The 16,039-nt window shown below is 36.2% G+C and overlaps 1 protein-coding gene across 1 annotated transcript; it reads right to left on the bottom strand.

Moving 5' to 3' along the window:
• Positions 1-604: 604 nt before the first annotated feature.
• On the bottom strand, positions 605-8,349 carry LOC139705022 (importin-8-like). The gene is made up of 4 exons (XM_071609204.1): positions 8,210-8,349; positions 6,121-6,323; positions 3,726-3,842; positions 605-2,424 (listed from the first exon to the last, which is right to left on the bottom strand). The coding sequence occupies exons 2-4, from the start codon at positions 6,275-6,277 to the stop codon at positions 2,327-2,329; spliced, it is 372 nt and encodes a 123-aa protein (XP_071465305.1). The 5' UTR covers positions 6,278-6,323; positions 8,210-8,349; the 3' UTR covers positions 605-2,326.
• Between the last annotated feature and the right edge of the window lie 7,690 nt (positions 8,350-16,039).

Here is a 16,039-nt window from a genome sequence, read left to right on the forward strand (position 1 = left end):
TGTTCCATTTTAGTCACCTTTTCTCTTCCTTCCCTTTCACCTTCCCTTCCTGATGTAGGTAAATGACCTTGCTTTTCCAGAGCTCTGTCACTCTCATTTGGATATGTGGCTGGGGCTCAGTGGTAGAGTACTTGCCTATCACTGTGTGGGGCACTGAGTTCAATTCTCAGCACCACATAAAATAAATAAATAAAGGTGTTTTGAGTCCATCTAAAACAAAAAATATTAGAGAGAGAGAGAGAGAGAGAGAGAGAGAGAGAGAGAGAGAGAGAGATGGGATGGGGCTGGCTTCCTACCACTCCCCATACTTTGGCTGTTCCTGATGAGACCTTCCCTGGTACCTTCCAGACCAAGTCACCTTGCTGCAGGATTCAGAAAAACATACTAATACTTTGTTATCATCTGCCTAAAGCACCTGCACATTTTGGAAAACATTTCACACAGAAGAGTTCAGAATTCTGGGAATCAGTCCGCATTTTATTTTACAGTACATTCGTATAAGTTCCTGCATTTCCAAGATAACCAGATCACATTCAGGTTAGCACTGCTGGTAACAAAATCATACAACTTCCTTGGCTTCAAAAACAAGATAGGGCAATGCACATTAATACTTCTTTCCCTTTAATACTGCAGAAGATAATACATCACACACACAAAAATCACATGCCTTTTACAATCCAGTGTGAAGGCATTTTATGTTAAAATTAAGCCATGTGGAACATGGGCAGAATAAGAGTTCCAAAGTTCCCTAACATTTCCAACAATGCCATCTTTCTCTTAACTGACAAGGATAAGATTCAGCTTCAATGCCTTGGGAAGTGAGGGATGGGAAAGCAGAGGATTATTTAATTCGGAAACTCATGGCTTTTCAGGCTACTTCTGTGAAAATTATTTAAATAATCTAAAATTGTAAAGAGTTAATATGAATAAGGGATAGTAATATAGGAAGCACCTGGGAAAAAAATTCCACCAGTCACTGATGGGAAATTTAAACTGCAGACATTTCACAAAAATGGAAAATCTGTATCACATCCAGTAATACATAAATTCTCAAGATACATTTTCATTTTACTGAATGAACACACTATGATCCATGTTCTGGTCTTGAACAGTTCAGAAAAATCCCCCATCTGCAATATTTACTAAAAGCCATCCTAGATCATTACCCATCTAAAAATACAACTGACCAATATACCCAACCCTTACAAACTGAGCTATAATAAAAACGAAAACAAGATATGTAGGAGAAAAATCAGAAGTGTGGGAAAGCAAGTTAGACTTGTTTAAGTTGTGTGACTAAATAAACAATTTTATTATAAAATGGTTCAGACCCTGGTCCAACACAGCTGGAATGATGAGTTACTGAAGATACAAGCCCCCATCCAGAAAGACACTGTGCTACGCAGCATCTTTCCTAAAAGTTCAATATGCTTTAGGTAAAATCATTACTTCACTGCATAATTAAGTATGTGATTCAGAATATCTTTAGACTTGCTGTTAACTCCAGTGACTAATGAGCCTCTGACACTTGCTTCCAAGAAGCTGCTGAGTCCTGAATGTATCAGGTTCTGAATAAAATCCATATGCATATTTGTTGATCCTGAAAGAAATCCCACCCCTTTCAAGGCAGAAAAATATGATGGAAGAGGGATTAAGACACTTCTTAGGAAAGCCACAAAACAACTTATGAAAAACCAGAGCCAGTGCATATTTTACAACCCCCGAAGAAAGCCCCCATAGCAGGGTGGGCAAAGGGAGCAGTGATGTTTTTGAAACCAGAGTGACTTGCAGCTAACTGCCTAACAGTAAATTCACAGAGTAAAATGCAGAATAAGTCAACATATAACCAAGGTTTACATTATATCTAGAAAAATGTTTTATGCTTTAAAAAAATTGCAATGCACTCCAAAAAATTTTTCTGGTAATTCATGTACAACAGAAGGCACTGTTATCTGCATAAATCCATGGATTCTGCATGGCAAAAACCTGAGACCTGCAAGTCAATCCAATCCTCTAAAAATCACCGTAGGCTGTCAGCCTTTGGAGCGTTAGGTTTGTCCTTTTCAATGCAATGATTCTGTTTTTTTTTTTTTTTTTTTAATTTCATACATTACAGTAGCTGTTGAAAATATATATTTCAGGGTGAGAAAGGTCAAAGGGGAAAGGGAGAGTGGAGAAAAGTACTGCCTAATGCCAGATGATAACTGGTGCAGCAGGAGGGCCCTGAAAAGCAGCCCCCTAATTTCTCCCCTTGACTCTCACACTCCCTTTGTGAAACTGTGAGATAAAACATAGCGAAGACATCTGTTCAGTTGATGTCCTTCCTTCAGTTGTTGCCCGGCACCATCCCAAAGTTAAAGGCAGAGAGAACTCCTTTGTTTTCAAACGTGAAGCCTCCTTGTTGTTCAATCTTCTTCTTTGCCTCTAGCATTTTCAAAAAAAAAAAAAGAGGAAGAAAACAGAAGAGTCCTTAAGGCACAAAGTTGGAAAGAATCTCTGTAAAGCCAGATTCTTTACATACTTAGAACTGAAGAACCGTGACTTATGGTATTTGTTACTTGGCCAAATTGAATGCCAGCCTTTAGCAGGAGCACATCAATGAGTAATTATGTTTACTATCACAGAAAAACGTTACTACAATAAGTGAAATGAAAACAAGTCTCAAGCTAGATTCCAATAGCTTCACTGTCTCTACTGCTGAAAAGGCACCAGACTTTTCATAGCAGGAGGGTCAATACCAAATCTGGAGACCTAAGTCTGTGCAGAAGAACCAGAGTTCTCAACTCTAGACGCCCGTCCATGATGTTTTCTACCAAAATATTTTTGTGATCACAAAGTCTTTTCCATTGCTAATCTAGGAGTGGCCATAACAATCTCAACATAAAAATAATTTCTTTAGCTTAAAAACTGAAAATCAACATGAGTCACCAACACAAAAAGGCCAACAAATATAAATGGAGAGCATTTGTTAGTTTGGATTGTAAATATCCCCCAAAAGCCTACATGCCGAAATCTTGGTTGCCAACGTTGGCACTCCTAGGGGGGATGAAACCTTCAGGAGGTGGGGCCTAGTTACGGGAAGTTAGGTCAACAGGGGCATGCCCTTTAAGGGAACACTGGGCCTTGGCTCCTTCCTTCCTCTGTTTCCCAGCCACCTCTATGAACAGGTTTCCTCCACCACAAACTCCTACATGTTGTTCAGCCGTACCACAGGCCTAAAAGCAACAGGGCCAAGTGACCATGGATTGAAGCCTCTGAGACTAGAAGCCAAAATAAACTTTCCTTCCTTATAAGTTAATTTTCTCAGACATTTTGTCACAGCAACAGAGAGATGACTAATGTAGTATTTCATTTCCAGGAATACAAGTTCCTTGCAAGAATTCATAAAGAGACTTTGGTCTACCTGTGGTTAAGATGTGTAGGTAGGTGTCCATCTGATTAAGTCTCCCTCAGCAAGATTCATGCCTACCCTTACTTTTTACCTATACCTCCAAAATAATGTAAGGATCTGAATGGGAATACCACTGATAAACACACAATGGAAAGATTTTTGCAAATCTAAGATATTGGAAATGATTAAAAAACCAACCATTCAATGATGACAACTCCTCATTATCATAAAGGGTTGGTCTCTAAAAATTTAAAATGCATATTTAGGTGCCCCCTAGGACACTGAAAAAGTCTGGCTGTTGGCAGTCTGACACATGTGGAAATGAGTGGCTGACCTGCCACCGTCCTTCGGTGCTCTGCCAATGTGTACACCTCCTGAAGTGTCCTCTTCTGGTCCTCACTGAGAGGGGCTAACAGCAACTGGTACCAGGCAGCATCCCGATTCTGCACACCTGTTGCATTTCAGGGGTGTATAGGAAAAGGAGAAAAAGATAAGAGTCCAATAACAACTATTACCTCATAGAAAAACGAGTGGCATGATCAAATCACAATGAAATTACTTCAGATAATAAGGGACAGGATGATGAAACTTAACCAATAAATTGTTCTTCTTTCTAAATTTTACCATCTATAAATGTTCCCTAAAATCCCGATCATAGGACATACACCTGTACTCACTTGTTACCATTTTCCTCTAGAGTTTTCTAGAGGAAAATGCAGCTTCAGCATTGTTTCCACAACAAGGACCCACATCTGTGTGCATTTAGGCAAAGTCTTCCCCTTAGCTACTGGACTTTCCCACTTAGATAGCTCATCTCAAATTCTACACAATAAAAACAAATTCAGCACTTTCCTCCCAAACTCTATTTATCTCCCTATTTCTATCACTGGTTCTATTAGTCTCCCAGGCATCCATCCCAAGCCCTTACCACCTCTGGCCACATTCTCTTCATGTCCAATCCTCTGAGACTTGATGTTTTCTACCCATATGATTCTTTCCATTAAATCCCATTCTCTACTCCAGGACCTTATTACTCCTACCTTAACAAAATAATCTCAGAATGCTTGGTTCCCTCAGCTCTTTTTACACATTGAACACCTGGAAACTCCCTTACAGAAAACACTCAACACTCCACTGGGGAATGGCGACCAGAACTCAAAGCCGCTACAATCTCGTCCTATTTCATTCCTTCACAGAGGCTTTCAGCAGTGGTCATTACAAACTGGTCCAAAGCTGGGTGCCCAACTGTCACTTGAGGAGCAATTTAGCAAGACCCTATCTTAAAATAAAAAATCAAAAGGACTAGAGATAGGGCTCAGTGGCTAAACACCCCTGAGTTCATTCTCCAGTACCTAAAAATAAAAAAGTGGTGGGAGTATAGCTCAGTGGTAAATCACCTCTAGAGTCAATCCCCATTACTGAAAAATTAAAAAATGAACTACATCTTTTGAGACTCCACTCAATACCTAAAAGTTTCGTTGGTGACTAGGGTGCACACCCATGTTTGGAAAAAACTATCTTGGTACACATCATATTTCCATCTTCACATTTATGCTTTTATTTTCCTATTGTTTTGTAATGACATTCCTTGTACTCTCTTTAATTCCTGTGAAATTTCAATAAAAATATTTAGGTAGTTTTTAATCTTCATCAATGGTGTTTGCAGCAACACTAAATGATGTCAATATTATGCTAATATTGTCCCTGTCAGTAAAAATATTTTATACAGAAGCATATCCATTTTAATGTCACTTATAATAACAAAAAACTAGAAATAATCCTAAATGTCCAAGAATAAAAATAAGTTGTATTATGATACAATCACAGAAATACCATCTACCATAACAGAATATACATTAGTGGGATTTTTTTCATTATAATTTCTTTAATAATTTTCTAAATATTATCATTGGTTTATCATTTCTTTTGAGGGAAGGACTGAACTCAGGGGCACCCAACCACTGAGCCACATCCCCAGCCCTATTTTGTATTTTATTTAGAAACAGGGTCTCACTGAGTTGCTTAATACCTCACTTTTGCTGAGTCTGGTTTTGAGCTCACAATCCTCCTGCCTCAGCCTCCAGAGCTACCAGGATTACAGGCATGCACCACTATGCCCGGTTCATTTATTTTTATTCTGTAAAATTTCTATTTCCCATTTTTATACTAGTTCATTGGTCTTACTCATTTGTAGAAGGCTTTTGGATGTTGTGCATCATAAGCCTATGATACATTTAGCAACTCTTCTCTCGCAATCTTCAATGAGTCTTTTAATTATATTTATGTGTCTTGCTGTACAAAATTGGTAAACTGTTTAAGAAGTAAAGAGCTACTCTCTGTTCCTTCCCTCAGGGACTGTGAATAACTAAAAGGTTTACACCATCATTTTTAAGTAACATACATCTGAAATACTTCATTCCTTTCTGTAAATGCTTGCTGGCTTTTTGCCTAAAGGATCAACAACACATTTGCCTGGAATTGCTTTCGTGAGGATAACCTACAGGCTCACCCTATTGCTTTAAAATGATGAAAGATGCTAGGACTGGGTGATGAGAGTTTCTTTATGCTAATCCCTTTCATTTTGCATATGTATAGATATTTCTGTAACAAAAAATTAAAATTTTAAGTGTTTATACCAATTTTTAGTCAGATCCCAAAACAAGTAACAGAAAGGAATGAAAAACAAAAATTCTAAGAAATAGCTCAAAATTCAGGGAGTAAAGACATACTTAACAGAGCTTGTGTAAAGAACTGATATTCATCCACACTATTGTCAAGGTCAAGTGGAGTGCTGAACCCCTCAAGGGCAGTTTCTTCCAGCACTTCTTCATCCCAGTCATCATCCTCTTCCTCCTCGTCTCCACCTCTCCTGTTATTTGCCTGCATGGCTTGAGGAGCAAGTTTGTATCTTCTTCATCACTGGAAATCTCCTCTGTGGGTCCATTAATCATTTAAAAAGAAACAAAATATGCAAGTGTAAGAGATAAAACTCCATGAAAAAGACTATTTTAAAAATGTAGAAATGGAAAAACAACAATTTTACACAAATACATAAAAATAAACCTTATGCCTACTCTACAGTTTGATAAATTGAGAATGGCTTTATCCTTCTCACTGAAAACAATTTCCCTAGATCTGCGGGTTACCTGAACATGGCTAATGTTATACTATAGCTGACTCATTAACTTGAGAATACTATTTAACTGCAGATTTCCCATAATTTTTGTTAAAAAAAAAGACATCAAATGATTTTGTAATCAGTACACGTTTAGATAACAATGACCACCCATTGACTAAACAGATTACCAAGTGTTCAGAAGTACTAAAATGAGGAGGTCATTTCCTTTAATAGAAATAGTAAAAATGCAAAAAATGTAAATAATAATAAAGTAGTCAACTACATGTGGCTTGAAAAGTTATAAGCCAAGTTACACATGACCTATTTTCAGTGCTGCTCTGTTCCAAGTGGTTAGATGAATATTGTAACTAGAAGGCAGCAAATACAGAATAAAAATCAACTTAAAAGGAAAAACCTAGAGTAAACCAGGCAACGTCAATCTAAAACTAGTTCCATAAAACACACCACACTGAAACAGTTGGATTAAACTAAAAGACAGGGATAAAACAAGAAACCATAGTTTGGGACCAGACATGTAGTGGGGGAAAGTGGCAAAGGTACAATTACAAAGATAGCAAGAAATACCTTTGCTAGTTAATAATTCTAAACTTTGTTAGGAAATTCAACAAGTCTTGGAATACTACTAGAAAAAAATATTTCAAGCTGTATTATTTATAAGCCCCAAACCAGCAAAACATGAAGTTAGAAAGAGATCATGACAAAATGAAAAAAAGAATTTGTAATTCTTCGCATATGCTTAGCCCCCTCCAAAAAAAAAAATAAATAAATAAATAAAGAGGGAAAAAAAAGTAACTTCTAGAAAGAAACTACTTTAAAAGATCTACTGAGAAATCAGAAAAATCAGAAACTTTTGTGGTAAGAGTGGTGAAGGGTAGCTTAAAATTCCTTATATATGAACAAACTGGGATACCAGTTAAAACAAAAAGTGTTTTAAATCTATGCCAGCTGAAATCACAAAGGTTAGCATCAAACAATAGTTTGTTTTTTTGTTTGTTTGTTTGCTTTTGTTTCCTGGCAAGAATTCTGATTTTTCTTAAAGACAAATGTCTTTTTTAACCAGAAAAGGAAAACCTCCACTCAGAATTAAATAGTGCTACTTCCTGGGCCCTAGCAAGTAGCTTTACAATCTCATTATTAAATGTCTAATATTCTTGATATTGACAATCTTATTCTGACTTTAGATTAAGCAAATCATCTTTATTTCTGAACTTTATTCTAAATATATATTTAGACCACAGATATATCTCTCATTAATAATTTTGGAAGATGAATCACCTACCAATCCTTATTTTTTTTAAATCAATCTCCACTGTTCTTAATCTAATGTTTCATTTAATTCATGGCTGCTGCCTTCATTGAGTCTATTAGCATTAACAAGAAAATAAAATACTAAGTTGTTAACATGTATCAAGACCATATGATTCTTTTACAAATATATTTTCCAGGTATAAAAACATCCATTAGGCTCAGGTTTAAAAATAATTCAGTTTACAGTTTCAAGAAGTACACAAATCTCTTATCCTACATGATGCAATTAACAAGTCAATCAAATCCAAGATATTTGTTAAATGTTCAGCAAGCCAAAGAATGTAAATCCGTTTAATGAAGCCAAACAGACTAAAAGTCAAAGAAAACAATGCTCAAATCACAATCAATTCTAGCACCGTATAAGACTTTACCATTTTCTTCTATGTCAACTTTTTCTCTGCTTTTGAGCGATCTTCCTGGTTTACCAGTTGCCTAGTGGCTCAGACCTGCTTTAGGCCAAGGAAAAGGAAAAGTATTGAAGGGACAATCTGTCCCACCACAGCATCTACTGCAGGAGGTTGATTTTGCAATTCAAAAAGGATACTCAGTCCTCTTATACACATCTTCCGATCATGATGCCTGCAAAATTTGAAGGGAAAAAGAATGTAGACATGAGAAGTGCAATAAAGGACAAAACCCAGAGAAATTACAAAAAGAAATGTTCAAGGCAAACTCTAGGATTTATTCATTGAGATTGTACAGAAATATCTCCAATTTTCTGCTATATGAAATTTTACATTAAAAAAGTTTTATAAACCATTATCATTAAAGACCCATGAGAGTCTGCAATTAGCTTGGTGAATCTTGCTGTAATACCAACTTATGACTAATGTAAATGCTACATTTGAGTGTTGGCATAATGGGTTTTGTTAAAGCAGAAAATTCTTATACAATGGAAAACATGGAGAGTTCCCCAGACTCTTCCCATTAGACTAGTCCTCAAGTTTTCTTGGCACAGGTACTATACACTAACATCAGGTGTCAAAAGCTGTTTCAAAAACTCGACATCCAATAAGCTGAGCTTAATGGATCTAAGTAAATCTACTAGCATCCTCTGCTATAACACGGATAAGGAACTCTTTCTATTAAATTATTTATTTATTCTAATTTGTTATACACAATGGCAGAATGCAGTTTATTTCATATTACACATATGGAGCACAATTTTTCAAGTCACTGATTGTACACAAAGTATTTTCACACCATTCATGTATTCATACGTGTACTGAGGGTAATGCTGCCTAACTCATTCCACCATCATTCCTACCCTCTTGCCTCTTCTCTTCCCCTCCCTCCATTTTGCCCTATCTAAAGTGCCTCCATTCCTCCCATGACCCCAGGAAAATTTAATTCTGAAGGTAAAGATGTTTGACCAATTTATATCAGACATATTTTTCTATATATCCCCTTTAAATTGTTTAAAACTAAAGATACTAAGAACTAAAAGCCTATTATATTAGTATAACCACTTAAAATTGCAAGCATGAACAAAAAAAATCACTTGCAGTGGTTCAGTTCATTTAAAATGAGATTATAATACAACAACCTCATGAATACTTTACAAGCTTCTGTTATTCCTCATTATTTGCATTGCTTGTTTCATTTGAGTTACTAATGGCCAAGCTGTATGACGTAAGAGGAATTGTACTTGACCTGAAGGCTTTCTCATTCTCATAGTACCAAACTAGTAGTGCATACCAGTCAAGTGGATCATAGCAGGAAAGATGATTAACCAGTGGGTATCTAAAGAATCTAAGGAAGAACTCTCCAAGGATGCCCAGTGTATGAAAAGCTAAGAAAGCTTGTATCTTTGAAAAACTGCTTATTCATGTTGATAAAGATATAAGAATACCAACTACATAACTTTGCAGGAACATATCTCTACTCTAAATCTTTGTCACAGATAACTTTAAGCACACTTTTTTTGGGGGGGTGGCGGGGGGCCGCTACCGGGGATTGAACTCAGGGACACTCAACCACTGAGCCACAACCCCAGCCCTATTTTGTATTTTATTTAGAGACAGGGTCTCACTGAGTTGCTTAGCACCTTGCTGTTGTTGAGGCTAGCTTTAAAAATGTTTTTCCCTTGAAAGTTTTACAAACAAATATAAATGAGGGACAAATTCCAGGCTTCTACAAGTAGAAAACAGGCAGAGCAGGAGTAAGTGTGTTCACTCAGTCCTATTCTACCATCCTAACCCAGGCCTTCACCATCACCCACCCACATGGTAGTGTACTGATCATTTCTACCCAAGTGTCTACTCCCTTCAGCAAATTTTTCTAAGTAATATCTTATAAAACTTTAAAAATGTTCCCAAATTAAGACAGCAAGCAAGCTCAAATTCTAACATAATATGGCCATCAACATGTGTTGGGTGACTTGAGATGGGCATATAACAATGTAGGACCTTACTTTTCCTGAGTTTGAACCATGCCCCCTGCCTTTTTTTTTTTTTTCCTCGCAATACTGGGGATCAAACCCAGGGCTTCATGCATGCTACGCAAGCACTCTACCTTAGCTATATATATCCCCAGACATAATTTGTGTTTTTTTTTTTCTTTGCAGCACTAGGGAATGAACCCAAGACCTTGTACATGCTTGGCAAATGCTTTACCACTGAACTCCATTTCCATCTCCTATGTTTGAAAACTAGGAGAGTGTTTCACAGAAAGCCAAACTCTTCTACAGAGGCAATCTCTAAGCTAAAATTAATAATCTTTCTGACCACATTTGAGAACAGGCTCCTTTGAGAGCTGCAAACAGCTAAACATCCCAGGACAGTATGTAACATCTTTGGCAGACTGGTATCCTCCTTAGAAACCTGATTCTCCCTAGAGTGTCTGCCCACAGACACATAATAGTCATAGCATTTAGACCCTTAATTTTTGCTGCCTAAGATATAATGACACACAATAATCAAAACCAAATGGGAAGGGGCTGGGGATGTAGCTCAGTGGCAGAGCACTTGTCTAGCACATGTTGAGGCACTGGGTTTAATCCTTAGCCCACACAAAAATAAACAAAATAAAGGCATTCTGTCCATCTACAAGTATAAAAAAAAACTTTTTAAATGGGAAGAGGCTTGAATTCTTTTCACAAGATTGCACTGTTGAAACACATTCATAATACTCTAAAAATTAAACATCATGTTATTAATATACCAAAAATAGCTCCAATGATATGAAAATTGATTTTGTACATGGTAAAAAAAAATAATAAAAGTAAACTTCCCAGAAACAGAAAGTCAATATGAAGTCCAAAAGGCACACATACCCAAGAAAATAATCTGTATCATTCATCCACTGGTTTATAAACTGTACAGTGATAGGTCCAGGGTTGTGAAGCAACTGAATTCGCTCTAAAGTATGTAGCAGCAAATCAGGGTTATAGTACAAGGCAGCAATTGCAACCTGAAGACACATCGTACGCGGAGTTCACTAGTTTTGACCCCTCGAGTTAATCTCTCCAAAACAAGTTGAACAAAGAGAGGAATGCACTAAAGAGTAAAAAGAAAAGAAGAGTCAACCATACACAGAGCAACCAAGTAACTTACAGAAAGCTAATGCTGGCAAAGAGTAGTATCAAAAAGTCTTAATGACAATAAAATTTTTGCTTAAATTGTTTTTAGATATTTACATGATTTATATGTTCATAAAATTCACAGAAATTAGGTAAACAAAACAACAGTCCTTCAGCAATGCCAGGAAATCTGCTTCCTTTAGTGAACACTGGAGTTCATGGAAGACTGTCCAGTAGAGTCCACACTCAAATGGTGACAATTACCCATGGGTGAACCCAGCTAGATAAAATGATGAAGGTGGATTTTTCTTTGATTAATCAAATTGAAAATAAATGATTGGGACTAAAAATAAGTATGATAGTCTCAGTATGTCTCTTGAAAACAATTTTATATGAAAGATGAAAAAGAAGTGGTGAACCCCACACATTAAAATAAAATGATCTAATTCCAATGCTAACTCTGTTTCTTACTCAGATGCAGAATACTCCTGGTTCTAATGTAATAGCACAACACATATTATTTTAAAATACATTAAAAATTATTACCCTGGCCAAATAATTGGTTGAGAATCAGTGAAGGCACAATGGAAAATAAGCCTAAAGAGCTCTTTTTGAGAGGTTTTAAAAGTAAATTTTAATTTTAAGTAACTTCCTAATACATACAAAGCCAAGAGGAACCAAAGGAATCTTTAAGTTTTAAACTAGTAACCTAAAATTATCCCCATTACAGTATATTAAGACAAAACTGATTATGGAGACAGGTTGGACAAGTTACACAAACCCACAAATAAAGCATGGGGCAACTACAAGAGCAGTGAAGGAGAGCTGCGCGTACCACTGTGGAGGGTGGTCGCCAAGAGAAGAACAGCGAAAAACAGGTGGAGTGCACTGCTGTGTATCTAAGAAGCAAGGAAAGAATGAATTTAAAATGGGGGGAAATGGGGAATTGCAGTAAAGGTAAAAGGATCAGTGATGGAGGCTAGACTCCTCTGAATACACCTTGTTTATTAAGTTAGACTTTAGAACTGTGTATATGTTCTATATTTGTTAATTTTTTTTAAAAAAGCAATCCCTAAAAATTCAGATTAATTGAAGTACGTGAATAAGCCAAACAGGGATTATTTTAGTGACTTTAAATTTAATGATTTGACTGTATATTAACTACACGTATATATTTATATACTCCTAGAGTATGGACATACCTTGGGGTGAAAAGAGCTACCAAAAAATCTTGAACTGTTAATAGTAATCACATATTTTTTTTAAAAGAGAGAAAGAGAGACAGACACAGAGAGAATTTTTTACTATTTATTTTTTAGTTTTTGGTGGACACAACATCTTTATTTTATTTTTATGTGGTGCTGAGGATCGAACCCAGCGCCCCGCGCATGCCAGGCGAGCGCACTACCGCATGAGCCACATCCCCAGCCCAACAGTAATCACATATTGATGATAATAATGATATAATTATTCTGAGACTATTGTTTATATTAGTGGAATAAAGCACATAAGTAATTAATGATGACAACTATATTTTTTTTGGTGTAGGAGATAAGATCAATTAGGTTAACTAAAAATAAAGAAGCCCTGAATTTTAATTAGAAATTAGAAACATCTACATATATCTATGTCTACTAATGATGCACAGACTAAAAAAAGAAAAAGGTATTTCAGCTCTTCTTCATAGAAACAATGACCAACTCAATATTGATGACTATACATAAATAGCAGTAAGATATATATTATATATGAATGTTAATATATAATTGATGCATATTACATCATCAACATACTAATATATTAATGACATAATACATCTACATAGAGAGAAAATGTGCATGCATGCATAATGAATATCACTTATGCCCAGCTTATAGTCTTGAAATACCATTTCCCAGGGTAGGGCAGTCTAGGACAAGAAATCTATACAATGAGCCTGGAACAGCTACTCTTACCAGATAATAGGAAAACTACCAACGACTATCAGAGTTAACTCAAAATGATTCATAAAGGCTGGGGATTTAGCTCAGTGGTAGAGTGCCTGCCTAGTATGTGTGAGGCACTGGGTTTGATTCTCAGCACTGCATATAAATAAATAAAATAAAGTCCATCAACAACTTTTAAAAAATCCAAAAAAAAAAAAAAAAAAAAAAGGGACTCATAAGACAAATTCAAGAGGTTCCCACTGGCCAAAGATGACACATCTTTGTATACTTGGAATATATTCAAATACCTCAACCACTTTGAATCCATAAGTTCATAATGATACAAATCAATAGAATGAAACAAAAACAATATAATAAAACACTTCATTGGTCATCTCTGGAAGACATCAAGAAACAAATGTATTATCTTGCTGGGCACAGTGGCGCACACGTATAATCTCAGCAGCTTGGGAGGCTGAGGCAGGAGGATCCTGAATTCAAAGCCAGCCTCAGAAACAGCAAGGCACTAAGCAACTCAGTGAGACTCTGTCTTTAAATAAACTACAAAATAGGGCCAGAGATGTGGCTCAGTGGTCAAGTGCCATAGAGTTCAATCCCTAGTAGCCAAGATAAAAAGTATTATTTTGAATCATTGCAGAAGAGAGAATTAACATACTTAAATACTCAAACTTTCTCAGGATAATCTGATAATTTATGAGAAAACATTTCATTTTATAGAAATATTTCATATAATAAATGAAGAAGGAATGGTAATTAGAATATCACTTTCAATACCACTAACATCAGAGGATAGGAGACAACTAGACATACTGTGCTTCCTAGGAGAAATACACTTCATCACCCATGACTTGTTCTTGCCAAAAAGTCAAACCTGAGTCTAACCCAATCTCTAAATTTAACTATCACGTGACAGGAAATTTAGAGAAATGGAATGCCAAGGTGATGTGTTCCTTAATAGACAGCTAATGCACTGCCTATTCACAACCATTAGAAACTCTCTTAAGTCCTCAGCTTTCTGATTAAAGATTCTCTAATACTATCTTCCCAGATCCTTCTACCACCCAGTTTTAGGAGTAGAAATTGACTATATCACTTTAGAGATTTTTGGTTGCTGACTTTAAATGAACCTACACAGATAAACAATCCTCTTATTCAACTCTTGATTACCTACCATATTGCTCCAAAATGAAATTTCAATTTTTTGCACCTTTTACAATTCTTCCTAATTTGCTGATAAACAAAGCCAAGATAGGCCAGTAGTTCAGCAGAGAAAGCCAAGAACAAATTTCCTGGGGAACAAGAACAACCCTCACGGGGACAAGACAAACCTCAGAAGAACCTGAAAACAAAAAATCAGTCATTACAAAGGCTTCAAGAATAAAGGAGGGCTGGGATATAGATGAGTCTAGAGTGCTTGCCTAGCAGGTGAAGCCCCTGGGTTCAACCACCATGAAGGAAGAGGAAACCATTCTTAAAGAAAACTTTGACTACAATACCTCAAAGATAAAATAACAATAAAAACAGACATTTTTGTTTGGTTCATAAACTGGCACTGATGGGAATTTCAAAATAAGAGTTTCTAAACAATATTGAGAACTGCAAAATGTATAGAGTAAGTTTGTGGCCAAAATCAGTTCATACGGCCTCTTTATTAAAATGATAGCTACAGAACTCAATCTTCAGAATACATACATACACACATTAATTTTGTGATCACAGAATTAAATACTGAGAAATATGCGTTCTCCTTTTTGTATTTTACAAGAAAGTCCTCCAAATGTGAACATACATTTCATTTTATTACATTTTTGGGAAAATCTGTGTGTCCCCCTTTGAGATTGGTGCACAGGGGTGGGGGTGTATTAAATAAATAGTTTAAGATGAAAACTCAGTTTTGGATTCTTTACAGTGACTATCAAATGGATCATCACCTAAAGCCAAAACTGAAGAAACAGTTCTCAATTGTGTGGATATTAGTACACACAGGGAAAACAGCTTATGGTGTTTCAGAACACATTGTAATGAAGATATATTCTCAGAAAAAAGAAGGAAAAAAGAACCACCCCTCAAGATGGCATATGGGGATCTGAGATGAAGAGGACAAGAGAGGTGGGAAGGGGTAACTGTGAGCAGGCTGCACACAGGAAAGTGTGCCAGAAAGAAAAAAGAACCTACTCATGGATGACAGTGTTCTGCTTTGGCAGAGATGAGACAAATATAATAATTCAAAAGTATTCTCCATCCATGAGCATGTTCTCATGTAAATCAATGACCTAGGTGCACACCTTCTCTACTCTCTACAGAGAATGTTCAAATTGTTATTAATTGTTGTGCTCAGGTCTTTTTCATTCCTACTGACACATTTACAAAGATATGACTGTGCTTTCAAAGCAAGACAACTTATTCTTTTTAAGAATTCTCCTTTCTCCTTCCTTTTCTATAATCATTCGTTCATTTTATTCTTATTTCTTCCCTCAACATCCTTTTCATTTCACTTTTTTCCTCAACTCCTCAAAATCTTTTCCATCTCCTGTTGTGTGCTCTATGCCATTCTCAGGAAAATACACACTCACACATACATACACTTAAGTCTTGAGGACCAATAAAATGAGTTGTTAGCCAAAGTCCAACTCAACAGATTCCAAGGACATAATCAACATGATTAGTCATTGGTCAGGATGAAATAATAACTTCACTCCCACTGATCAAGTCACAATAAAAAAATAGATAATAAG

The sequence above is a fragment of the Marmota flaviventris genome, chromosome 3, assembly GCF_047511675.1.
Source record: "Marmota flaviventris isolate mMarFla1 chromosome 3, mMarFla1.hap1, whole genome shotgun sequence".
NCBI lineage: Eukaryota > Metazoa > Chordata > Mammalia > Rodentia > Sciuridae > Marmota > Marmota flaviventris.